General features: G+C 39.7%; 1 protein-coding gene across 1 annotated transcript in view; it reads right to left on the reverse strand.

Moving 5' to 3' along the window:
- Window positions 1-26,980, reverse strand: part of COL6A5 (collagen type VI alpha 5 chain) — a 135,338-nt gene that overhangs the window by 80,973 nt on the left and 27,385 nt on the right. The window contains exons 2-7 of the mRNA XM_055295466.2: window positions 25,060-25,154; window positions 21,901-22,500; window positions 12,449-13,081; window positions 7,133-7,693; window positions 3,350-3,904; window positions 716-1,291 (exon numbers count right to left, since the gene is read on the reverse strand). Coding sequence (XP_055151441.2) covers window positions 716-1,291; window positions 3,350-3,904; window positions 7,133-7,693; window positions 12,449-13,081; window positions 21,901-22,500; window positions 25,060-25,126 — 2,992 coding nt within the window. The 5' untranslated portion in view covers window positions 25,127-25,154. The remainder of the gene's footprint in view (window positions 1-715; window positions 1,292-3,349; window positions 3,905-7,132; window positions 7,694-12,448; window positions 13,082-21,900; window positions 22,501-25,059; window positions 25,155-26,980) is intronic.

The following is a 26,980-nucleotide window of genomic DNA, read 5'->3' on the forward strand; positions in this document are numbered from 1 at the left end:
AGGTGACTCATCAGTCTCTACTGCTTTTGAGACCACAAGTGGCAAATCTCACCCTGTCCTCACTCAAATGTGATGTCTCCAGCCTACCAACCCCAAAGGTAGCTGGTAATCATCTCAGTTCCCTTCCCTCCCTGTTTCTCCCAGCCAGCTTCCATTACCCCACATTCAACTCTCATTTCCTGCACTCTGCACTGGTGGCACTTATCCAGAAAAGCATATCAGGCCACTTGAATTTTGATGTCTCTCTAGAATGCCTATGATCTCATTTAGAGGTCCCTGGATCTTTGAAGGCAAAAGTCTATCCACTTAAACCATGAAACTTTCCGTTTGAGTTTGACCTGAAACTGATGTCCAGTGGCTGCATTGAGACCATTAACCAAATGGAGCACCATGAGCAGCCATTACTTGGGGTAAGGTGAATATGACCCTAAGAAGAATTCCTTTCTGCCAGAAAAAGGCAACAGAGTAGTAAAATCCCAGGGAATGCATCTGGAACTTTCCCGTATAATCTCTTCAGTGCATGCTGTGGTGGGAAGGAAACTTTGGGATCTTGTTCATTCAACCCATTTCTTTTAGAGATGAGAAAACTGATAGCCTGAGCAGACAAATGTTCAGTCCATAACATCCAGGTAATCGGAGACCTGAGACTTATGATTTACTTTTTGTTTAAACTTTTATTGCTACCCCCATAGAAACTTTAAAGGTAACAACTTACCTTCTGGTGCTTCAGTACACATACTTTCTTGAACAAGTGTGAAAACATCTTTCAGTTTGTCAAAATTATCTACATAGATAGTATTGTTTTTATTCCCTGCCATACCCTCAAGTTCCTTTTGGTTGGCCTTTCCTACACCCACTGCAAAGATGGTGATGCCTTTGTCTCTCAGTTCCGATGCTGTGTCATTGAGCTGATCATGGTCATGGGATTTCCCATCGGTGATGACAATCAGCATCTGCTTGACATTTTGGTTGATGCGGCTGCCATGTTCCTCTGTAAACAGGGCATTTGCGTGCTTGAGAGCTTTGGCAGTGTAGGTGTTCCCTCCAGTGTCCCTGCGCATCCTCAGATTCTCAATTATTGCTGATCTGTTCGAGTATGTATTAAGGTAGAAAAGGATGTTAGGTTGGTCAGAGTATTTGAGGGCTCCAAACTGAACTCGGTCCCTGCCAACATCTGCTTTCTTCACCAAATGGATAGTTAGGTTAATCATGTGATCTTGATATTGTTTTTTTATGCTACCTGAATGATCCAGCACAAACACAACGTCCAGTAGTGTGATCCTTTTACAATCTGAAAGAAGATGAAAACAGGAGTCAAAAACTTTCTGCAGTGCATTCTACGCAGGGTGCTGAGAAGGGAAGAGAACTAGCATTTGCCATGAGCCTACTATGTGTCAGACACTATATCTCACTTAGTTCTTAGAGGTGGCTGCTGCCATTTTATAGAAAAAAAAAAAGTGAAGGCTCAGAGAAGTGCAACTTGCCTACATCATGACTCCAAGGACATTTGTACCCTATCTATATCACTCCAGGATTGGCGGTCCTTATGCCACAACACTCTATTTTGCTATATCTCATTAGGACATGTAATGTCTTTTGCTAAGCAGCCTTTCAACTGAAAGGCAATGTTAGAAGCTAGTTCAATGCCAATGTAATGGCGAGACATACTGATGTTTGCCAAACTGGCCTGCTATTTTAAAAAGCTCGGGAGCTCACTGTATAAGTTGGTGGTTTTACCCTACTCCCTCTGGCTCCAGGTATCTTTGGACCCTCGGGTATGCAAACCATCCCTGTTTATCATGTCTCTCTGCAGTTATTTATGCTTTTTCTCCTGACCTTTTGAATTAGAATTCAGAAAGGAGTAGCCCCAAGTAGGAGGGGAGCAAAAACTCTTATCACCTTTTCCCTGACCCCAAACCCTCCTCCGCATTATAAGACAAGTGACTGTTCTGGCTGGCTTTCCAAAGTGTGGACTCTTTCCCCACTCTTTTCCTTCCCTCAGTAACTTATGCACATGTATTCCAAAGATTTGCTTTCTCCACTTTCCACCTGCCTGGCTAATGGTCAACTCTTATTTCTAATAATAAAGTCTCAAATTTTTAATTTTCTGACACTGTGAATGTCCCCAGGCTATATCTGTTAAAAACCTTGGTCAGTGACCCACTGAGAACTGGTGACTAGTCATGACCTGATACTTAGGAGACAATCTAATGCATGAGTCAGCTGAATTTCAGGTTATGCTGTAGACAGGGCCTCCACATTTACATTAATCAAAACGAAGAAATGCCAAGAAGAGCCTTGCAGGTTTCAAAGTTGAAGCTATAGCCTTTAGGTACACCTCTCAACATTACCAAGAGTTTTGGAATCACTGCCACCTTCGGGGGAAGAAAAAAATTCCAATTAAGCTGTTACCAAGGAAACTTTAGAATTATCACCTAACACTTAAGCGTTTATAAGACATTATGTTAAGTTTCTGAAAATTCCACATGCATAATATTGATGAATAAAGTCCAATGAAAATCTCTATGTTGCCAGAGGAACAACATAAAACAAGCTTACTTTGGTTTGTTCTCTTAGTTGTATCCAAAACACAGAAAATAGCACATGATAGATTTAAAAACATAGGTGTTTTAGTCTATGTGTGGATTGAGAGAAAGCTCTCATTCAAAAGACATTAAAATTGATAGGCTCAAACTGAAGGTTGCACAATAACAATTTTAAAAGCACTACAATTTGTAAGAATAAAATGATGACCCCTAAGTAATCAGAAAAGTGACAAATTACAATTTTTCAAAGGGATGGATACATGAACAGGCAAATATAAAATACCCAGTTGATAGAGGTTAAGAATAATAATGTGAAGTAATGAAAATAAACTATCTTTAAAATACCCAGGGTTTTCTTGGTGGGTGGTGCTTAGGATACTAGATATAATTTAACTAAAAGAAAGATGAATTTGTATTTCTAGTTATTTTCTGCTTAACAATGGCTATAGATAGCCAAGAAACAATACTAGAAAATCATTTGGGATTAAAAACTGGCTCTGGAAAATCCAAGTATGTGGGTATTAAAGATTTGGAAGTTTAAAGTAAAATAGTAAAATTCTGGGATCTTTTTGGAATACATTTGAAGTCACCAATGCCATACTAACTTGTGCCAAACTATATGCCAAAATTGTTAGTCTGAAACATTCCTGGAGGTCACAGGCATTTTAATATTACATAAAGAAGACCAAAACTTAACACTGAAGTCCAGGTGGAGGCCAGGGCCAGAGTGCCATTCACTGTTTTTCATTATAAAGTCAACAGCTCACATCCTTTAGTCCTGACAGGTAAACAGGGGCACTTACCATGGAGAGCACACACATGAAAGACAAGTTTCCTTTCTAGTGCCTTTAGATGATCGAAGTTCTCAACATGAAAAACTAGGCTGCCATCCCCACTGATCTCTTCTAGCTGAGATCTATTGGCATTGTATACTCCTACAGAGAAGATGGTCACATTTTTGCCCCGAAGAATTCTAGCAGGATCTCTCACATCATCCTGCGCTACTCCATCTGTGATGAGGATGAGAAATTTTTTGGCCCCCAAACGGGCCCCCTTGGAGTGGGTGAAGTATTGACCTACAAAATTTAGTGCTTTTCCAGTTAAAGTGCCTTCATTGATGAGAGACATTCTATCTATTGCATCAGAAATTTCTTGCTGTGTAAAGTATCTATTAAGCTGGAACTCTTCCTTAGTTTTATCGCTGAACTGAACAACACCAATCTGAGTTTTGTCTGCACCAATTGGAATCTTAGTTAACAGGTTTTTCATGAAGATTTTCATTTTCCTAAAATTTTCATTTCCTATACTCCAAGAACTGTCCACCAGAAACATGATGTCAGCCTTCATGTCTTCACATCCTGCATGTTATAAAAATAAAAGACCAGAAATAACCAGGTTGGAAAGGTTCTCATGAAGTAACATTAAGGCAGAAACAAATGCATTAATGAGAAAACATTGAAAATTAACTCAAGCAACTGTTGTTATGTTTGAAAATTGTATTTGCTTCTTTAGTAGAAGCTGGTTGACTAGAACCCTGAATCAGAAATGCAACTTCCAAAATGTGTATTTATTCATGCATGCATGAATGCATAACTCATTTATTCATATTTCATTCATTCATTCAATCATAATTTTGAGTTGTATAAAATGCCAAGCATCCGGCCATGTGTTAAGGATGCAGTAGTGATACAAAAAAGGAACCAGAGCCAAAGCAATCGATTCCTTGCACTCATAGTACTAACACTCCAGGGTTTTATGTATATTCTGGAGAAACACAATTTCAAATAATTTCTAAATAGCATTATTGTCTGGGATAATTCTAAGTGATTTCATAAACATTATAAATCAATATTAGAAATTGGAGAAAAAGTTTTTACTAGAGATAAGTGCTTCAGTAAGCACATACTCATTCAACATGGACTGTTCCTTTATACATAACATTTGTAGACAGCCTACTGATTGGAAATGAACCTACAGACATACGTATATATATACACACATATATACACACATATGTATGTTCATTGTTCTATGTATAATATAGGCATATGTACATATATAAAACCAATTTCTATAATCTATTAAAAACAATATTATTAATTCATGATACATATGTTGTGTATATATAATATGCAAATATATTGTCTTTAGCATGTATCTTTTTAGTCTTAATCCCTTTTGTCTATCTGTAATCTCTGCCATCCTCTTACAGTTTCTCCCTCAACACTCTGAAGTCTATCCCATACTTCTTGAAAATAAACACAGCATCAGCCATACATTTAAAAAATGAAAAGATATTAACTATTACTTAATAAATGTGTAAGGTCACATTCTGATCCATTAGGAGGACTACACCACCATTTTAAGGTTCAAGCTGCCATGGAACCATCTTGAAAGTCATGACAGGAGAAATTGCTGAAGATGTTTGTGGCCTTGACAGAGTGGCCTTGACCACTGTAGTGAAGTGTGAAAGATTCTCTTCCATGTAACACATATAAAAGAAATAGGCTTTTACATACAGTTTAGTATTCACAGGATCTACCTCCTGGTATCTATTTGTGACAGAAACTACTTAATGTCCCTGAATATCTATCTTTCCATCCTTCTATGTTAATAAAATTTTAGATAGGCAGATGATTGCCCATCTGAAGATTGTATTTCCCAGCCTTCCTTGAAGCTAGCTGTGGCCTTGTGTCTAAGTTTTAACTAAAAGATATAAGCAAAAGTGATCTGACCACTTCTGGGTCTTACCATTAAAACAGTTGAGTGTGGTAGGCTCCCTTGGTCCTTTCTCCCTTTCCATGGATGGAAGGTGATAAGAACTGGATCTTCAGTTTTGACTTAAAGATGGAAGCTATGTGTTGAGGATGGAACAGCCTCTCTACTAGACCTGGACTATTCACCCTAAATTATTATGTAAGAGAAAAATAATATTCTGTACTGTGTAGTCTGGGGTCTTTTTGCTATTGCAGCTTAACCTGCACCCTACTAATACACTGTGCCTCACTCCATCTGCATCTGCTCTGAGACTCCTTAGTGTTTTTCTAGCTCCGCAAGCTTTGGCTCCTTTGTTTTCCTGCTTCTCTGTTAGCCATTTTATGACTCATTTCCTTGTCCACAACTTATCTCCTCCTCCAGGCATGCCAGTGCTCAGGCTGACTACTTCAACTGCAACTACCTGAAGTGCAAGGGATGTACTGTACCTCCCTAGATTCGTCCAGGACCTTCTCCCTTGAAAGGATCTGAGATACAACCTACTTTATGCTTCCTGGAATCCTTTTACTTTTCTTGGCATCAACTCCAGGAAACATTGGGGAATCTTTTATTCTTCACTCTTTCTAAGACGCCCTAAAGACCCAACTCTGTTACTGTCCATAACAGGGAGAAAAATGAACAAAATTGTTACTTACTTAGGATTTTGTTGTTAATGCTATTTATTTGCTTACTTATTTTTTATTTTTGTTTTTTAGTGGCTCAGAGAAAATTCAAACATGTTTTCACTTTAGTAAGTTCAAATAAGTGAGAATTTTCTTCCTTTCCTCATTGGTGAACACCTTAACCACCTTCTGCAACAGCTAACTTTTATGTAGCTCTTCCTATGTTCCAGGCACTCCTCTAACTGCTCCACGTGTGTTATCACCACTAAGCTTCACAATAAGCCTACAAACAAGGAAACCAAGGCAAGTAGACAGTAACTTATTCAAGGTCATGGCTAATCAGTGGTAAAGCTAGGGTGTGAACCTTGACCCTGACTCTAGCATCTTTCCTCTTTACCAGTAAACTAATGTGCTTCTCAGCAGGCAATATTTTCATGTGCTAATACTGGCAATCAACACATGCCATCTTGAACTAGTAAGTGGTGTAAGTGGCCATTATTAATAATAGAAATAAAAAAACAACCAGATACAGAAATTTGCAAGTTGTTTCTCCTAACTTTTGGTACTTAATCTCTAATTGGAACAAAAATGCAAGTATGTGTTTTTGTTGTAAATAAAAATGAACAATTATTACATATATACTTGATATGCATTTAATATAAAAATAATGGTTGGCATTTATGGTGCTCAACTTATAAGAATTCTATGATGTAGGTATTATCCTCATTTTATAAATGACAATGTTCCAGGCTCAAGTGGAAGTATGTGAGTCAAACCCTAAGCTATCTAGAGCCAAAGTCCATTTTCCTTCCACTGTACCCACCTGTACACACACGAACACTGTACTTCCCCTGTACTTACCTGTGTATGCACATACATACACACACACACACACACACACACACCTCACATGCAAAATAGAATCTTTCTCACTCCAGAGCAGTGGGCTTTGTCAAGGCCCCAACATTCTTAGCAACCTTCCCACTTATGACTTCCAAGATGGTCTTGGGGCAACCGTTTATAGAGAGATTCTCCAGTCTTGGCATTTGGTTTAAAAGTGAGGGGCTGAATCCATCCATGTTAATAAAGGAAGCTAGCAAAATGTTATCTGGACAACTGGTCACATCAGGCCTTGTCTCAGCCTGGCCATTAATCTGCCTAAAGCAATTGATGAAATGTGGAGAATAAAGCCTTTTTTGTGTTGCTTACCTTTTTCAGTGCAGATTTCACGAACGACTTCATTTTTTATGCTTTTCAAAGCATCAAAGTTCTGCCCAAAGCTAACCCTTTCTTCTTTCCCAGCAATTTCTTGCAGTTCTATTTTATTAGCTGCCCCAATGCCAACTGCGTGAACGGTGATTTGCTCAGCCCTTAGTCTCTTAGCAGGTTCCACGACTCTGTCTGCGGACATCCCATCAGTCAACACGATGAGGTAACAGGGAACCTTGCTCATTCTAACCTTCATTCCATTTTTTATTATTTGCAGTATGTAATCGAGAGCTTTCCCAGTATAAGTTCCACCAGTTATCTGCTTAATGTTCAAAATAGCCTTTCTTAAGTCAATGTCATTAGAATAGTCAGTGATATAAAATTCCACTTCTGTGTCATCTGAATACTGCACAACTCCAACTCGGACTTTGTCTGGGCCAATGCTAAACATTTCTGTCACTTCCAACATAAATCTCTTGATTTGCTCAAACTGTTTCTCCTGGATGCTGCTTGAGCCATCAATGAGGAAATGGATATCAGCCTCTTTTGTATCCACACAGCCTGAAAAAAAAAGTGCCTTCTCTGTAAATTAGAGAACCTAGAGAGAACTTTGCAAGAGGGTTTGTGAAGGAACATGAAGCTGAGGCATTTCTAAAGAATGAAGACTTCGTTTTTGCATAGAGCCTGCACACTTCATTAAGCACAGTCATGCCCATTTTCTCCTTTGAAATTTCCAACAACCTTGTGAGAAAATTGAAACAGGGCAAAATGTAGTGGTTTGTCTAAGGTCATATAACCAGTAAATTAAAGAGTAAAGACCAAATTCCCGAGACTCCAGGCTCCAAGTTAAATAGTTATTCTAGCATTGACACCTGCCTTCTTGGACAGTTTATGTCCTATCATTTCTTGAAAAAAGGCATGGGATTGACAACCTTCTATTCTTACTTCACCAATAATCTCTTCTTCCCAGAGCAACTAGAACAAGATATTTAAATATAAACTTAGATCACATTATTCTTCCTCTTAAATGATCTATCACTGCATTTGGAACTTAAAAACTAAAACTTGGCCTTATCTTGTCTCCTGCTTTTCTCTCTGACCCTATTTCCAGCAATTCTTTGTCTCCCTCACTGAATTCCAACTACATTGGGCTTCATTCTGTTTTTAGAACGTGTCCCTGGGTCTTTGCATGTGCCCTCCCCTCTTCTTGAAATATTCTTTCCTCCAAATATCCACATGGCTGCTTCCTTCTCATCATGGATGTCATCAAGTCATCTCTTAAAAAAGGTCTTCTCTTTCCCTTATCTAAAGCACACCTGTTATTGTCTATCTTCTTACAGTGTTTATTTTCTTTATGTTACTTTCTGAAGTTACCTTCTTCATTTGTTCATGAGCATGGCCTGTTTCTTACCACAGAATGTAATCCACGAGGATGAAGACTTTGTTTATTTTTCTGCTTCTGCCCAGTAGGCCTGGCACATCATAGGAGTTCAATTTGTTTTTTTTAATAAAAGACTTCTCAATGTTCCTTCCTTTGTTAAGCTGAATCTATGAAAAACTACTTTTGCTTTCTTAGTAGTCTATTTACTACTTTATGTAGACATTCACAGAAACTGGGTAAGAGAAAGAACGTATTTTCAAAATTTGGGGTTGTGTGTGTCATTATCTGGTTTTCTTGACAGCTCTTAGGTAATTTATAGCTACTGACACTACTTCAGCCCACGGCAGTTGCTCCTTAGGAAATCAGATATACTGAAAAGAAGTCTGACCCTGAGAAATGAACTATAAAATCAATACATAAAGCATTAGGGCAAAGATAAGTGGTTATCTGCAAAAGACAGGGTTGATCCCAGGCCAACAAAACTTGAAAGTAACTGGAATGCATTAATTTATATATCTAATAAAGAAGAATTAAATGTTCAGCAAAAGAAAGGTAGTGGTGATCAGCAATGAGAGAGAGAAAAAGGTGAGTAGGTAACTGTAGCAATGCCCATTCATCCCTGCCTAGGGCTGTGCTATCCAATACACTAGCCACTAGTCACATGTTGCTATTAAAATGTAAATCTAAACTATCCAACATTAAATAAAATTAAAAGTCATCTCCTTGAGTACACTAGCTACATTTCAAGTGCTTAACAGTTCCATATAACTAGCAGCTACCCTATTAGCATAGATACGGAATATTTCTATCATTACAAAATTTCAATTAAACAGTGCCAAAGAGTGTGTCCCTTGGCTCAAGGCCTCACCTGTGCATTCATATATACAGATACATATATAAATATAGATGTATGTATTTGATTTTAAAGTAGAAACATCTGCCCAACTGGATGCTACTAAACATTTCAATTATAAAACTACAGTAACTCTCTTGTTCTGATTCCACAACCCCAAGCAGAGTTTTGATTACAATTTAGCTTCTAATTTGGCATGTCTATAGGGACAGAATGTACCACTTGGAAGATGTGAATGTCCAAGCCCCTGGGCATTGACAGCTCTCATTTTTACATAGATAATTGTCATTCTTTTTCTATACATCAGTCGCTTGAGTTTGGTTAATGTGAATTTTGCCTTGATTTAATGAAGTTTTATGGAATAAGAACTGAACACTTACTATGTGCCAGATGTAGTAGATATAGCAGGGACTAAGCCAGATATAGATTATTTCTCTGAGCGTTGATCATTCTGAAATCGCGAAGCTGGCCACCACACTCTAGACCACAGAAACTTCACTAAGATAGTAGGTCTTAAATGTTGCTAACCTGAATTCATTAGGGAGCTCACTAAAATGCATGGGCCCAGGCCCTACCCTCAGAGACCAATTCAGTAGTTTCAGAGTGATGCTTGGGCAACTGAATTATTAACAAGCTCCTCAAAAGACTCTAATTAAGTTTACAACAGACACTATTGGTGTTTTCGCCTGTATTTTCTCAAATCTCTTACAATTTTTATGCAAACTGGCTGCTAGTGCTTTGCTTTCACTCCCAATAGCAAATGCTCTATCTGTAGGTGAGCTGCCCCTGAGTTTCTGGAAACTTCTTGGCCTGGCACTTGAACCAGGAGTGTCCAGAAATTTACATTCCCTGCATGTGCTTAAATGTAAATTCTCTAGTTACGTTTTTTTGTGTTTTTTGTTGTTGTTGTTTGTTTGTTTGTTTTCCTTGCTGGGACAACTCTGATGTTTGATATACACTATCTCTAGAATGACACCATGGAATTGAGCCAACATTACTATCCATAGGACTTTTCTTATTGTCCTTTCCTTCCTGTTCCCATTTCCTCATTTTCCTACCAATCTCCGCTTTTTTTTCTGGTTACACTTCCTAATATATCAATTTCATGTGAATTTTTGCCGGGCATCTGCTTCTGAGGAGCCCAACTTAGGTACCAACATTTTAAAACAACTGGATTACTAAGGAGTTACATAGTGAGGCCTTGTGCCCTAGCTTTGGTCCCATATCTTCCCATTTACAATTTCTATAATGACAATAATAATTTTTTGTGGCATCATTGCAAACTCCTGAAACAGACTATGCCACATATCCCTCCTATGCCCTAATAACAGTATTAGATTGAAGCTGGTCTGAGTTTAAAATTAGCCTTTAATATCATTGGAACATTAAAATTCCTTTCCATGTTGTGTGCTGCCAAATTCCAGTGTCAATTGCCTGGAAGCATTTTCTCCACAGAGAAAACATGTGAAGACAGCAGATACCTCAGAATTAGATAAGCTCAAAGTCATATTAAGTATCTCTTGGCATGTACCTTTGAAAAGAGCTCAGTAAAACTACAGCAGATTCACAAAGAATCTTAACTAGGAGATCCTTCACTAGAATGATAGAAGAAAAAAATAGACAGGATCAAAATGTCAGAAAATAACCATGATTGTGCATAAAAATACAGGTAAAAGGATGTCCCTGTAAGACTTTTATAAAAACAAAACATTGGCCTATATATCCAACAACTTAAGATATGTTTTAAAAAATATGGTATATCCATTATACGGAATATTTTTCTCAACCTAAAGGAATGTTTCAAAAGAATATTTAAGGAAACAGACAAAAGATCATAATATCAAGTTGATGGAAAAGTGGATAAGGCAGATATTACTAGTTATCTCCAATATCCATTTTCTCCTTCTTCTACACCAATTGAACCACCAGTTTTAACCTAGGTGCTTGGCTTCCCCAGATAAAGGTCACATTTCCCAGCTGCCATTTTTATAACTTAGGTGTGGCATGTGACCAAGTGCTAGCCAACGGGATGTAAGCAGAAATGGCACATATAACTTTTGGGAGCATCCTTGAAGAAAAGGTGAAGAGGCCTGGCCCTTTTTCTTCCCTTTTGTCTTTCTTGCTTTCTGGATGTAAGGGTGATGCCTGGAGCCATTATTTTGGACAACGATCCTAGGAATTAAGACCACGAACAGCAAAAAATAATGTGGAAAAAGACAGGGTCTCTGACACTGTGGTGTATCAGACTAGCTCAGTCTACCTACCTCTGGACTTATTTGTGAAACAGAAAAAATAATCTTACCCTGTTTCAATCACTGTAATTTTGGTTTCTTCTGTTGGTCACACCCAAATATAGTTGTAACTAATAAAAGTTACCCAATTGTCTATGCCTATACTGTTCAATATGACAGCCACTAGACACACCTGGCTATTAAAATGAATTAAAACTACATGGAATTTAAAATTCAGTTCCTCCATCACACTAGCCACATTTCAAGTGCTCAGTAGCCACATGTGGCTGGTGGCTGACCTAGTGGACAGTGCAGATAAAGAACATTTCCAGCATCATAGAAAGGGCTGTTGGACAGCACTGATATATACAATGTGATATCATTTTTAAAAACTCTGTATTTGTCTGTATGTGCATGAATGAAAGGAAGACAGAGAGGGAGAGAGGGGTGAAGGATGGGAGAAGGGAGGGAGAGAAAGAGAGAGGGACAGAAGAGACTAAAGACAACAGCAAAAGTACTAATGGCTTCATCTGAAGATAGAATTACAGGTGATTCTATTTTCTTCTGTATGTCAAGCCATACTATTACAATATTTTATAATTAACATATATTTTACATTTTATTGAGGTGTGATTTACATGTTATAAAATTGACCTCTTGTAAGTGTATTGTTCAATGATTTTTGGCAAATGTTTGAAGTTGTACAGGCATCACCAAAATCCAGCTTTAGAACATTCCCACAACTCCTGAAATTTCCTTTATCCAATTACAGTTGATCCTCACTCCCACCCTAGTCCTAGGTAACCACTTATATTACTTTTATAATTAGAAAAGTATTTTTAAAAACATACCAGTTTTATCAAGATTCCTTTGTTCAGCATAAGTAGAAATTTGGGACCATATTTCATTCTGGAGCTTTTTCAGGAACTTTGTACTATAAGTTTCTAAGTCTGCATAGGACTTCAGCGTGGAAATTGTCTGTTCTGGAGGGTAAGACACTATTTCTTCTAACTGGGTATTGTTAGCCCCTTGGATGCTCAAGGCAAACACGGTTACATCCTCCAGCCGAAGGTTCAGCGCAGCATCATGCACCTCATCATCTGATGGTCTGTGGGTGACCAGGACTGCAATCTGAGGCACTCCTTGTGCTCTTCTGCTGCCATATGACTCTGAGAAGCTGTCTCTTCTCATCTGATCAATGGCAGCCCCTGTATTGGATTTCCCAACTTGGATGGAAATATTCTTGATTTGCTGCTGAAATTCAGATTGGGTTGTGCTTGATTTAAGAAATGAAATAGTCTTGGCACTATTGCTGTAACTCATCAGTCCAAGTCGCATGCAATTTTCCTTCACATCCATGGAGCTGGTAATGTTCTCAAGGAAGGTCTGAAGATGCCTTAAATTTCCTCTGGTCCCAAGTGACTCATCCACCAGGAACACGAGGTCAGCAAGTGAATCTTTCTGACAGGATATGGGGAAGGGAACTATGGAGAGAGAAAATGTGTGAAGATTAGTATAAACCACTGGCCCAGAGAGAGAAAGGTACTTTTTACATTGTCAAGCCCATTAGTTTGGATAGAGGTAGTCATGATGGATGTAGGCAGCATAGTTTTCTTTTAGTGAACAAAAGATCAAAATTCTAAACAAGGCTTACAACATCATTGACTTCAAAAGCTTTCCATATGCTGTTCCCTCTGTCTGAAGAGTGCTTCTGACCAATTTCCCTACCACATCCCATGACCACCACCACTATTATCTCCATGAACACCATCACCACTGGTATGATCACCACCACCACTGCCATCACTTCCACCTCCACCACCACCACTGCCATCACTTCCACCTCCACCACCACCACCACCATCGCCACCACTACCTTCACTACTAGTGAAGTGAAGGAACCACCACGTCCACCATCACTGCTACCTTTACCACTGCCACCACCATTCTCAAGAACTGAGATGCAGGGATGAGTTAGCAGAAATATCTCTTACTACAAGGAGTTCACATTCTCTGGGGAGGGCAGATAACTAGATTGTATTATTTCACACAGTAATAAGTGCTAGCAAGGAGATAAAACAGGTGACTTGACTGAGTGACTACACTGTGATTAAGGGAGGGTTAACTTACCTAAGACATGAAGAAATCAGGGAAGGCCTCTCTTAGAGGATCACATATGGGTTGAGAAATGACTGAAGAGAGGAATTCAGCCACGTGGAGTTCTGAAGGAAGAGGAATTACAGCATATAGAACAGTAAGAGGTGGGAACAAGCAAGAAGTCCAGAGTAGTTGGAGCCCATGAGTGAGGGGAAACATTGATGGATGAGGCCAGAGGGAAGCAGGGCCCAGATCTTCTGGGAGTCACATGATCTTATTTAAATATTTTATTTTATTTTATTTTATTTTATTTTTTTTTATTATTATACTTTAGGGTTTTAGGGTACATGTGCACAATGTGCAGGTTTGTTACATATGTATCCATGTGCCATGTTGATTTCCTGCACCCATTAACTCGTCATTTAGCATTAGGTGTATCTCCTAATGCTGTCCCTCCCCCCTCCCCCCACCCCACAACAGTCCCCGGAGCGTGATGTTCCCCTTCCTGTGTCCATGAGTTCTCATTGTTCAATTCCCACCTATGAGTGAGAACATGCGATGTTTGGTTTTTTGTCCTTGCGATAGTTTACTGAGAATGATGGTTTCCAGTTTCATCCATGTCCCTACAAAGGACACGAACTCATCATTTTTTATGGCTGCATAGTATTCCATGGTGTATATGTGCCACATTTTCTTAATCCAGTCTATCGTTGTTGGACATTTGGGTTGGTTCCAACTCTTTGCTATTGTGAATAGTGCCGCAATAAACATACGTGTGCATGTGTCTTTATAGCAGCATGATTTATAGTCCTTTGGGTATATACCCAGTAATGGGATGGCTGGGTCAAATGGTATTTCTAGTTCTAGATCCCTGAGGAATCGCCACACTGACTTCCACAATGGTTGAACTAGTTTACAGTCCCACCAACAGTGTAAAAGTGTTCCTATTTCTCCACATCCTCTCCAGCACCTGTTGTTTCCTGATTTTTTAATGATGGCCATTCTAACTGGTGTGAGATGGTATCTCACTGTGGTTTTGATTTGCATTTCTCTGATGGCCAGTGATGAGGAGCATTTCTTCATGTGTTTTTTGGCTGCATAAATGTCTTCTTTTGAGAAGTGTCTGTTCATGTCCTCTGCCCACTTTTTGATGGGGTTGTTTGTTTTTTTCTTGTAAATTTGTTTGAGTTCATTGTAGATTCTGGATATTAGCCCTTTGTCAGATGAGTAGGTTGCAAAAATTTTCTCCCATTGTGTAGGTTGCCTGTTCACTCTGATGATAGTTTCTTTTGCTGTGCAGAAGCTCTTTAGTTTAATGAGATCCCATTTGTCGATTTTGGCTTTTGTTGCCATTGCTTTTGGTGTTTTAGACATGAAGTCCTTGCCCACGCCTATGTCCTGAATGGTATTGCCTAGGTTTTCTTGTAGGATTTTAATGGTTTTAGGTCTAACATATAAGAAGTCTTTAATCCATCTTGAATTAATTTTTGTATAAGGTGTAAGGAAGGGATCCAGTTGCAGCTTTCTACATATGGCTAGCCAGTTTTCCCAGCACCATTTATTAAATAGGGAAGCCTTTCCCCATTTCTTGTTTTTGTCAGGTTTGTCAAAGATCAGATAGTTGTAGCTATGTGGCATCATTTCTGAGGGCTCTGTTCTGTTCCATTGATCTATGTCTCTGTTGTGGTACCAGTACCATGCTGTTTTGGTTACTGTAGCCTTGTAGTATAGTTTAAAGTCAGGTAGCGTGATGCCTCCAGCTTTGTTCTTTTGGCTTAGGATTGACTTGGCGATGCGGGCTCTTTTTTGGTTCCATATGAACTTTAAAGTAGTTTTTTCCAATTCTGTGAAGAAAGTCATTGGTAGCTTGATGGGGATGGCATTGAATCTATAAATTACCTTGGGCAGTATGGCCATTTTCACGATATTGATTCTTCCTACCCATGAGCATGGAATGTTCTTCCATTTGTTTGTATCCTCTTTTATTTCATTGAGCAGTGGTTTGTAGTTCTCCTTGAAGAGGTCCTTCACATCCCTTGTAAGTTGGATTCCTAGGTATTTTATTCTCTTTGAAGCAATTGTGAATGGGAGTTCACTCATGATTTGGCTCTCTGTTTGTCTGTTATTGGTGTACAAGAATGCTTGTGATTTTTGTACATTAATTTTGTATCCTGAGACTTTGCTGAAGTTGCTAATCAGCTTAAGGAGATTTTGGGCTGAGACAATGGGGTTTTCTAGATATACAATCATGTCATCTGCAAACAGGGACAATTTGACTTCCTCTTTTCCTAATTGAATACCCTTTATTTCCTTCTCCTGCCTGATTGCTCTGGCCAGAACTTCCAACACTATGTTGAATAGGAGCGGTGAGAGAGGGCATCCCTGTCTTGTGCCCGTTTTCAGAGGGAATGCTTCCAGTTTTTGCCCATTCAGTATGATATTGGCTGTGGGTTTGTTGTAGATAGCTCTTATTATTTTGAGATACGTCCCATCAATACCTAATTTATTGAGAGTTTTTAGCATGAAGGGTTGTTGAATTTTGTCAAAGGCCTTTTCTGCATCTATTGAGATAATCATGTGGTTTTTGTCTTTGGTTCTGTTTATATGCTGGATTACATTTATTGATTTGCGTATGTTGAACCAGCCTTGCATCCCAGGGATGAAGCCCACTTGATCATGGTGGATAAGCTTTTTGATGTGCTGCTGGATTCGGTTTGCCAGTATTTTATTGAGGATTTTTGCATCAATGTTCATCAAGGATATTGGTCTGAAATTCTCTTTTTTGGTTATGTCTCTGCCAGGTTTTGGTATCAGGACGATGCTGGCTTCGTAAAATGTGTTAGGGAGGATACCCTCTTTTTCTATCGATTGGAATAGTTTCAGAAGGAATGGTACCAGTTCCTCCTTGTACCTCTGGTAGAATTCAGCTGTGAATCCATCAGGTCCTGGACTCTTTTTGGTTGGTAAGCTATTGATTATTGCCACAATTTCAGAACCTGTTATTGGTCTATTCAGAGATTCAACTTCTTCCTGGTTTAGTCTTGGGAGGGTGTATTTGTCGAGGAATTTATCCATTTCTTCTAGATTTTCTAGTTTATTTGCATAGAGGTGTTTGTAGTATTCTCTGATGGTAGATTGTATTTCTGTGGGATCGGTGGTGATATCCCCTTTTTCGTTTTTTATTGCATCTATTTGATTCTTCTCTCTTTTCTTCTTTATTAGTCTTGCTAGCGGTCCATCAATTTTGTTGATCTTTTCAAAAAACCAGCTCCTGGATTCATTAATTTTTTGAAGGGTTTTTTGTGTCTCTATTTCCTTCAGTTCTGCTCTGATTTTAGTTATTTCTAGTCTTCTGCTAGCTTTTGAATGTGTTTGCTCTTGCTTTTCTAGTTCTTTTAATTGTGATGTTAGGGTGTCAATTTTGGATCTTTCCTGCTTTCTCTTGTGGGCATTTAGTGCTATAAATTTCCCTCTACACACTGCTTTGAACGTGTCCCAGAGATTCTGGTATGTTGTGTCTTTGTTCTCGTTGGTTTCAAAGAACATCTTTATTTCTGCCTTCATTTCATTATGTACCCAATAGTCATTCAGGAGCAGGTTGTTCAGTTTCCATGTAGTTGAGCGGTTTTGACTGAGTTTCTTAATCCTGAGTTCTAGTTTGATTGCACTGTGGTCTGAGAGACAGTTTGTTATAATCTCTGTTCTTTTACATTTGCTGAGAAGAGCTTTACTTCCAACTATGTGGTCAATTTTGGAATAGGTGTGGTGTGGTGCTGAAAAAAAATGTATATTCTGTTGATTTGGGGTGGAGAGTTCTGTAGATGTCTATTAGGTCCAGTTTATGTAGAGCTGAGTTCAATTCCTGGATATCCTTGTTAACTTTCTGTCTCGTTGATCTGTCTAATGCTGACAGTAGGGTGTTAAAATCTCCCATTATTATTGTGTGGGAGTTTAAGTCCCTTTGTAGGTCACTGAGGACTTGCTTTATGAATCTGGGTGCTCCTGTGTTGGGTGCATATATATTTAGGATAGTTAGCTCTTCTTGTTGAATTGATCCCTTTACCATTATGTAATGGCCTTCTTTGTCTCTTTTGATCTTTGTTGGTTTAAAGTCTATTTTATCAGAGACTAGGATTGCAACCCCTGCCTTTTTTTGTTTTCCAGTTGCTTGATAGATCTTCCTCCATCCCTTTATTTTGAGTCTATGTGTGTCTCTGCACGTGAGATGGGTTTCCTGAATACAGCACACTGATGGGTCCTGACTCCTTATCCAGTTTGCCAGTCTGTGTCTTTTGATTGGAGCATTTAGCCCATTTACATTTAACGTGAATATTGTTATGTGTGAATCTGATCCTGTCATTATGATGTTAGTTGGTTATTTTGCTCGTTAGTTGCTATAGTTTCTTCCTAGCCTCGATGGTCTTTACAATTTGGCATGTTTTTGCAGGGGCTGGTACCGGTTGTTCCTTTCCATGTTTAGTGCTTCCTTCAGGAGCTCTTTTAGGGCAGGCCTGGTGGTGACACAATCACTCAGCGTTTGCTTGTCTGTAAAGTATTTTATTTCTCCTTCACTTATGAAGCTTAGTTTGGCGGGATAGGAAATTCTGGGTTGAAAATTCTTTTCTTTAAGAATGTTGAATATCGGCCCCCACTCTCTTCTGGCTTGTAGAGTTTCTGCTGAGAGATCAGCTGTTAGTCTGATGGGCTTCCCTTTGTGGGTAACCCGGCCTTTCTCTCTGGCTGCCCTTAACATTTTTTCCTTCATTTCAACTTTGGTGAATCTGACAATTATGTGTCTTGGAGTTGCCCTTCTCGAGGAGTATCTTTGTGGCGTTCTCTGTATTTCCTGAATCTGAATGCTGGCCTGCCTTGCTAGATTGGGGAAGTTCTCCTGGATAATATCTTGCAGAGTGTTTTCCAACTTGGTTCCATTCTCCCCATCATTTTCAGGTACACCAATCAGACGTAGGTTTGGTCTTTTCACATAGTCCCAAATTTCTTGGAGGCTTTGTTCATTTCTTTTTATTCTTTTTTCTCTAAACTTCCCTTCTCTCTTCATTTCATTCATTTCATCTTCTATCAGCGATACCCTTTCTTCCAGTTGATCGCATCTGCTACTGAGGCTTCTGCATTCTTCACGTAGTTCTCGAAACTTGGCTTTCAGCTCCATCATCTCCTTTAAGCCCTTCTCTCCATTGGTTATTCTAGTTATCCATTCTTCTAATTTTTTTTCAAAGTTTTTAACTTCTTTGCTATTGTTTTGAATTTCCTCTCGTAGCTCAGAGTAGTTTGATCGTCTGAAGCCTTCTTCTCTCAACTCATCAAAGTCATCCTCCATCCAGCTTTGTTCCGTTGCTGGTGAGGAACTGCGTTCCTTTGGAGGAGGAGAGGTGCTCTGTTTTTTAGAGTTTCCAGTTTTTTTGGTCTGTTTTTTCCCCATCTTTGTGGTTTTGTCTACTTTTTGTCTTCGATGATGGTGATGTACAGATGGGTTTTTGGTGTGGATGTCCTTTCTGTTTGTTAATTTTCCTTCTACCAGACAAGACCCTCAGCTGCAGGTCTGTTGGAGTTTACTAGAGGTCCACTCCAGACCCTGTTTGGCTGGGTGTCAGCACCGGTGGCTGCAGAACAGCGGATTTTCGTGAGACCACAAATTCAGCTGTCTGATAGTTCCTCTGAAAGTTTTGTCTCAGAGAAGTACCCGGTTGAATGAGGTGTCAGTCTGTCCCTACTGGGGGGGTGCCTCCCAGTTAGGCTGCTCAGGGGTGAGGGACCCACTTTAGGAGGCAGTCTGTCCGTTCTCAGATCTCCAGCTGTGTGCTGGGAGAACCACTACTCTCTTCAAAGCTGTCAGTCAGACAGGGACATTTAAGGCTGTGGAGGTCCTCGCTGAGTTTTTGGTTGTCTGTGCCCTGCCCCCAGAGGTGGAGCCTACAGAGGCAGGCAGGCCTCCTTGAGCTGTGGTGAGCTCCACCCAGTTCGAGCTTCCTGGCTGCTTTGTTTACCTAAGCAAGCCTGGGCAATGGCGGGCGCCCCTCCCCCAGCCTCGTTGCCGCCTTGCAGCTTGATCTCAGACTGCTGTGCTAGCAATCAGCGAGACTCTGTGGGCATAGGACCCTCCGAGCCAGGTACGGGACACAATCTCCTAGTGTGCCGTTTTCCAGGCCCGTTGGAAAAGCGCAGTATTAGGATGGGACTGACCCGATATTCCAGGTGCCGTCTGTTTCCCCTTTCTTTGACTAGGAAAGGGAACTCCCTGACCCCTTGCACTTCCCAAGTGAGGCAATGCCTCGCCCTGCTTTGGCTCGCGCACAGTGCGCTTCACCGACTGTCCTGCACCCACTGTTAGGCACTCCCTAGTGAGATGAAACCGGTACCTCAAGCAGAAATGCAGAAATCACCCGTCTTCTGTGTCGCTGGGGCTGGGAGCTGGAGACTGGAGCTGTTCCTATTCGGCCATCTTGGCTCCACCCCCAATACCTTAAATATTTTAAATATCACTCCAGTTGCTGAGAGGAAATAATGAATTCAGGGATAATAATTAAGAAACAACGGCCCTAGTCCAGGAAAGAGATAATGATTCTTGGACAAGTATTGCAGCTGCTAAGATGGAATGACAAGGATAGTTTTGATACGTGACTTAGAGGTAGAACAGAAAGCTGGATAAATTGGATGTGAGTATTGACAACAAAAGAGGAAGTGGTGAAAACTCCTGGGTTTTTGGCCTGAACAACTGAATGAATGGTGGTGGTGTCTTTTTTCAAGATAGGGAAGATAGTGGGAAAAACAAGTTACAGGGGGGATTTGTGTTCTGTTTCAGACACGGTAAGTTTGAGAAACTACTGAGTATTGAAGAGGAGATGCCAGGTAAGCAGTTGGTTACACAAATTTGGAATCTAAGGGAAAGTACACCATATTCACATAAAACATAGACTCCAAGCACAGGTGGATGAACTGCAGCTGTGGAAAGCATAGCCAATAGATAAGCTCAACCTTGCCAAGAACTACCCATCTGTGAGTTCTTAGAAGGCAGAAAGCATGTCTTACTTATCACTATCCCTCCAGTACCTGGTGCCTGGTGAAAGCTCAAAAATATTTATGGAATTAAAAATAATTCTCATAAATCTACCAATCTACTCTGAAACCCCACAGTTAGCTAAAACAAACTCCAAGAATGACCTTCTCAGGTTAGTATTTATTTGCAAATAGTTGTTACTATTAATAATAGTAAACACTGTGCCAAATGCCATACAAGTCACCTCACTCATATTTTATGGTAGACACTATTATCCTCACTTTACAGGTAAGGAAACTGATGCTCAGGGTTAAGTAAGGGACCCCATGTCCTAACTGGCCAAGCCAAGGTTTGAACTCAGACCTTCCTGACTCCGAAGTCTTTGCTCCTAACCTCTAAAAGTCCAGGATGGGACAACACGGCAGATGCAGGGCTCAACACAGCAGAATGCGGTCCACTGCATTGCATTACTGCACCACCGAGGGCATTCCCTCTTCTTCCTGGTCGAACACAAAATATGAACATGTACTAATAGTGTCTTATTCTAAGGTTATCATTCTTCTCACTGAGTATCACTATATATCAGTTCACAAGCATTTACTGAATATTTATTGTGAGCCTCATACTGTAACAAGATGGTGAAGGAAAGAGAATAGACAGTGATCCTATTTCCTTATCTGTAAGATCCTCATAGATTAATTCATTAAGAAATAGAACACCAGCTCATTGTCAGGCACTGTGCTTGGCACAAAGGAGAGAGAGATAAGTTGTCAATCCTGCCCTCGTGTGCTACCTATTTCTTGCTTCATGGTGGTGGGGAAGTGAAGGAGGACAAACACAGAAATGGATAGTTACGGGAAGTGCTGCTGTCATAAGCTGTGTGCGAGGAACCGAAACCCAAAAAGAAATTAGAAAGGAAAGATTCCAAGAGGAAAAGAATGTAGGGATGAGATTTAAATGATGACAGGAGTTATTCAAGCTATAAGAAAGCAAAGGAGTGCAATAAGATAGAGCTCTTGTCAGAAAAAATGGGACAAGCAAAGGCAGAAGCGAGTAGGAATGATGTGTCGAAGTTTCCAATACTTCAACACGGCTAATCATGAAAACCTAACATGAGTTGCAAGAGGTGAGAGTGGAAAGATGTAGACCCACCTGGGGATCAGGCATCTCTTCGACCAAGGGTTTCCTTACCTTGCATATCAGCATCGATGGCTCCCTCCTTATACTTAGTTACATCCTTGATGATCTGTGTCATGTTTTGGGAAAATGTGCTGAGGTCTCTGATTGTCCGAAGGTTGAAATGGAAATGGGATGTGGCCATGGCCTTCAGATTTTCCTCAGAAGCTTCCTGCACCCCCACGGAGATAATTTTCACCCCATCTTTCTTCAGGGCTTTCGAAGCCTCTTCCACTTCATCCTCAGATTCAGCCGAAGCCAGGACCACCAAAATTGGGGGAAACTGTTTCTTGTCTCTCCCATTTGTGTGTGCAGAGAAATAGGTCCTGTGAGCCTCCCGAAGAGCCTTTCCTATCTGCAGGGACCCGCCAATGAACTGAAAGTTCTTCTGGAGGTGGTTCAGCATGGGGCTCCTGCCTTTGAAGGTGCTCAGATGGAATTCACTGTGAAACTCGTCGCTGTACTGGGCCAGGGCTACACGGTATTTGTTGGCCTCTATGGGGAGACTGTTGATCATTTTGTTGATGAACGTTTTCACGAATGGGAACGACTTAGGTCCCAGGTGATCGGAGCTGTCCACCAGAAACACGACATCTGCATACACAGGGCCTGGCCCTATCAAAATAAAATAACAACAAGCAAAAACAAAGTTATCATTCAGCCTTTATATTTTAGACCACAATGCTTATTTAAGACTATGCGCTAGTGTTAAGTGTATATCAGAATCCCAAGAAAAGTGTCTTCTGGAGGTCAAACAGAAGAAACTATAATTGCCTTTGCTAAAATGTCAAACAAAAGGGCTTTAGTAAAGTTAGCCAACAGATATACAAGAGACAATAAACTTCTTTTCTTTTTTAGTTCCAGAACCCCAAACTCCGATATTGTACCAACTCAGAAAGTCCCTGACTGGACTGGTTTGGCTATGTCCCTACCCAAATCTCATCTTGAATTATAGCTCCCATAATCCCCATGTGTCATGAGAGGGACCCAATAGGAGGTAATTGAATCATGGGGGTGCTTACCCCCATGCTGTTCTTGTGATACTGAGAGTCTCATGAGTTCTCATGAGATCTGATGGTTTTATAAGGGGCTTTTCCCCTTTTGCTTGGCACTTCTCTCTCCTGCTACCATGTGAAGAAGGACATGTTTGCTTCCACTTCCGCCATGATTGTAATTTTCCTGGGGCCTCCCCAGCCATGAGCAACTGAGTCAATTAAACCTCTTTCCTTTGTAAATTACCTAGTCTCGGGTATTTCTTCATAGCAGTGTAAGAATGGGCCAAAGTTGTCTGAGGACTAACAGCAATTTTTGAAAACATTATAGAGTAAGCAATTGTCTCAGGTGGGAGAACAGAGTCTAAGACAGGGAATTCAGATGAAAGTGCTTGATTGAGGGCACGCAATGTAAGAGAAACAGGACAGGACAGGGAACAAGCAGAGAAGGGCATGTCATCAGGTAAGGTCTAGCTTTGACCTGCTCTGCAAGGGGCTCTGGAGCCTAAATTACAGCAGAGCTGTCCCTCTTTGAGGCAAGACAGCCAGTTTTTTGTGCTACCCTATTAGTCAGTCATTGGCTGCAGACCGTCCCTAGAAATTGGAGAGAAGGAGCAGAGGGTTGTAGGCAGAACCTCTTGGTTAAGTGGGAAAGCTGAGAATAGTTCCCCTGAGAAAATGGGGCACAGCCATGAGCTGTTGCCAGCAATATTCACAGTAGCTGGGAGGTGGGTGCACCAGCCAGAGAAGAAGAGTCTGGCAAGGGAGGTGCCAATAGTATCTACCTTAGCAGTCATTGTCAGCCATGCTGCTCTTGAAATTAGTAATGTGCTAGTAAATGTCTAACAACTGGCTCTTTCAAGGTAACTCAGAAATTCATCAGGAAATCTTAGAGTAACACAGTAAGAATGCACAGTTAAAAATACTTCTTTGAATGATGTTTTTAGTAATTACAAGAGAGTAGAAAAACTTACTTTTCATGCATGCTTTCTCTCTTTTCCTATACAGATAGGCGCACACACACACACACACACAAACACACACTCACACAGTCCTGTGCTTCACAATGACATAATGACATTTCAGTCAACAACAGACTGCATATATGATAGTGGCCTCATAAGGTTAAAATTAAGCTGGCTGGGCATGGTGGCTCACACTGTAATCCCAGCACTTTGGCAGGCCGAGGTGGTAGGATCACTTGAGCCCAGGAGATTGAGACCAGCCTGGGCAAGATGATGAAACCCTGTCTCTATAAAAAATACAAAAATTAGCCAGGTGTGGGGGCATGCACCTGTAGTCCCAGTTATTTGGGAGGCTGAGGCAGAAGGATTGCTTGAGCTGAGGGAACAGAGGTTGCAGTGAGCCGAGACTGCACCACTCCACTCTGGCTTGAGTGACAGAGTGAGACTCTGTCTCAAAAAGACACGATTATAATAGAGCTGAAAAATTCTTATCACCTAATGACATCATAGCTGTCATAATGTGGTAGTGCAAGGTATTGCCTTTTCTGTGTTTAGATGTGTTTAGATATACAAATCCTTACCACTGTATTATACTTGCCTACAATATTCAGCACAGTAACATGCAGTACAGGTTTGTAGCCTAGGAGCAATAGGCTGTACCATGTACCCTAGGTGTGTAGTAGGCTACACCATCTAGGTATAAGTATACTCCACGATGTTTACACAATGACAAAATCGCCTAATGATGCATTTCTCAGAAAGTACACCCATTGTTAAGTGACGTATGACTATGTGTGTGTTTGTATGTAAATATATATTTCATGCTTGTAAAAGGAAAGGAAAGCAATGGTTTAGTCATGAAAATACTTAGAATTTGTTTTCTGTGTGGGGTTCCTTTTCTTTCATTTATGAGATCAAGATTCAAATGGATCTATAAACAAATGGACTGACTCAATCCATGGAGACATGTAATATTGAGATTGAAGCAAATCAATGGATAATTGAAGTTTTTCTAGCCAGGTGCAACATAACTCATGACTTTTGCTCATGGCTTTGTGCTGCCTTTCACAAGTTAAGTTCGTTTGATATTGTATAACAATTACTAAATGCTGCATACTTTGATTTTTAGTAAATAAATTATTTCTCTCTGTTTATTAAAGTTTACTGAGATGTAAAAATATTTCCTAAATAATAATAAACATAAAATATACTGATACCTGGGCTCTGGTCTGCCAATGTTTCAGTCCAAAAGATTAGGACAAATATAATTAGCAGGATCTTCATTTTGTTAGTGAAGATTTTTACTTTTGTTCTGCAAAAAAAAATTATTTACAATATGAAAAATTTTATTTTATACCATTAAGTAACTGTCAAGATAGTTGTATTAGGGCATGGTACACTGTAAACAAGTATTTGTCAAGCAGTGCCAAGTGTGTTTATAAAATTCATCAAGCATTTCGAATATTTGTTGAAAATATTAATGCTAATGTTTGCTGAGCCCTGGCCAAGGCTCAAACACCTTTCTCAGTGCTCGACAAGTGTCATCTAATTTAATCCTCACAACAATCTTATAGGGAAGTACAATTACTACACTTATGTGACAGATAAGGAAACAAGCACCAAATGGCTTGGTAACAGGTAGATCGATCCACAGTACTAACCCAGACAAAGCAACTGCATCACCTAACCTCTTAACCACTATGTCATAAGCTTTATACAAAATTAGTATCCTCACAAAATTTATGTAGTCACTATTCTCTACCCTTTATTGTTATGCCATTATCGTATATGTTTATAATTTGGCTTAAAAAGCCAACAGTTACACATGTCTCTTCCTTCATTGAGCCTTTGTGAAAACTGCTTCCTCACTTACAGTTATGCTCAATTTCACAAACTACCTTAGGTTTGGTTTTTCCATAGTTCACAATCAATCAGAACGCTTCATGGGCAATTAAAATCTCAGGAATTTAACCAAATCAGAGTTTGTTCTTTATAAGAATAGAAATAGATTAAAATGGCCAATACTCAAAAAATAGATCTCCCTTAAAACAGATACCAAAGGTATAAGGGCTGATTTTTAGAGTTCTTTTGAAATTGTTACTCATTCACAAAGACTGATAGAATCACTGGAAGCTAGATGTGGAGAAGACCCTATAAATCATTTAGATTAAGCCCCCAGTTCAGAGGAAACAACATTTTTATCACCCCAAAAAGAAACCCCAAACCCATAGCAGTCATTCCCCATTCCCCCGCTCCCCTTCTATAGGTCCTGGCACTGATCTGCTTTCTTTCTGTATGGATTTGCCTATTCTGGACATTTTGTATAAACAGAATCATACAATATATGGTCTTTATGTTTGGCTTCTTTCATTTAGTAGGTTTTCAAGATTTATCCATGTTATAGTATGTATCAGTACTTAATTCTTTTTTTATGGCTGAGTAATATTCCATTGTATGGATATATATATATATATATATATATATATATATATATATAAAACATTTAAAACATTGTTAGTTGATGAGCATTTGGGTTGTTTCTACTTTGGGCTATTATAAATAATACTGCTGTGAACACTTATGTACATGCTGGTGTGAATATATGTTTTCATTTATCTGGAGTAGGTACCTAGGAGTGAAATATTTGGTCTTATCATAACTCTATATTTAACATTTTGAGAAACTAGTACCAAAACAGAGACATAGATCAATGGAACAGAACAGAGCCCTCAGAAATAATGCCGCATATCTACAACTATCTGATCTTTGACAAACCTGACAAAAACAAGAAATGGGATAAGGATTCCCTATTTAATAAATGGTGCTGGGAAAACTGGCTAGCCATATGTAGAAAGCTGAAACTGGATCCCTTCCTTACACCTTATACAAAAATTAATTCAAGATGGATTAAAGACTTAAATGTTAGACCTAAAACCATAAAAACCCTAGAAGAAAACCTAGGCAATACCATTCAGAACACAGGCATGGGCAAGGACTTCATGTCTAAAACACCAAAAGCAATGGCAACAAAAGCCAAAATTCGCAAATGGGATCTAATTAAACTAAAGAGCTTCTGCACAGCAAAAGAAACTATCATCAGAGTGAACAGGCAACCTACACAATGGGAGAAAATTTTCG

This window comes from Symphalangus syndactylus, chromosome 10 (genome assembly GCF_028878055.3).
Source record: "Symphalangus syndactylus isolate Jambi chromosome 10, NHGRI_mSymSyn1-v2.1_pri, whole genome shotgun sequence".
Classification (NCBI taxonomy): domain Eukaryota; kingdom Metazoa; phylum Chordata; class Mammalia; order Primates; family Hylobatidae; genus Symphalangus; species Symphalangus syndactylus.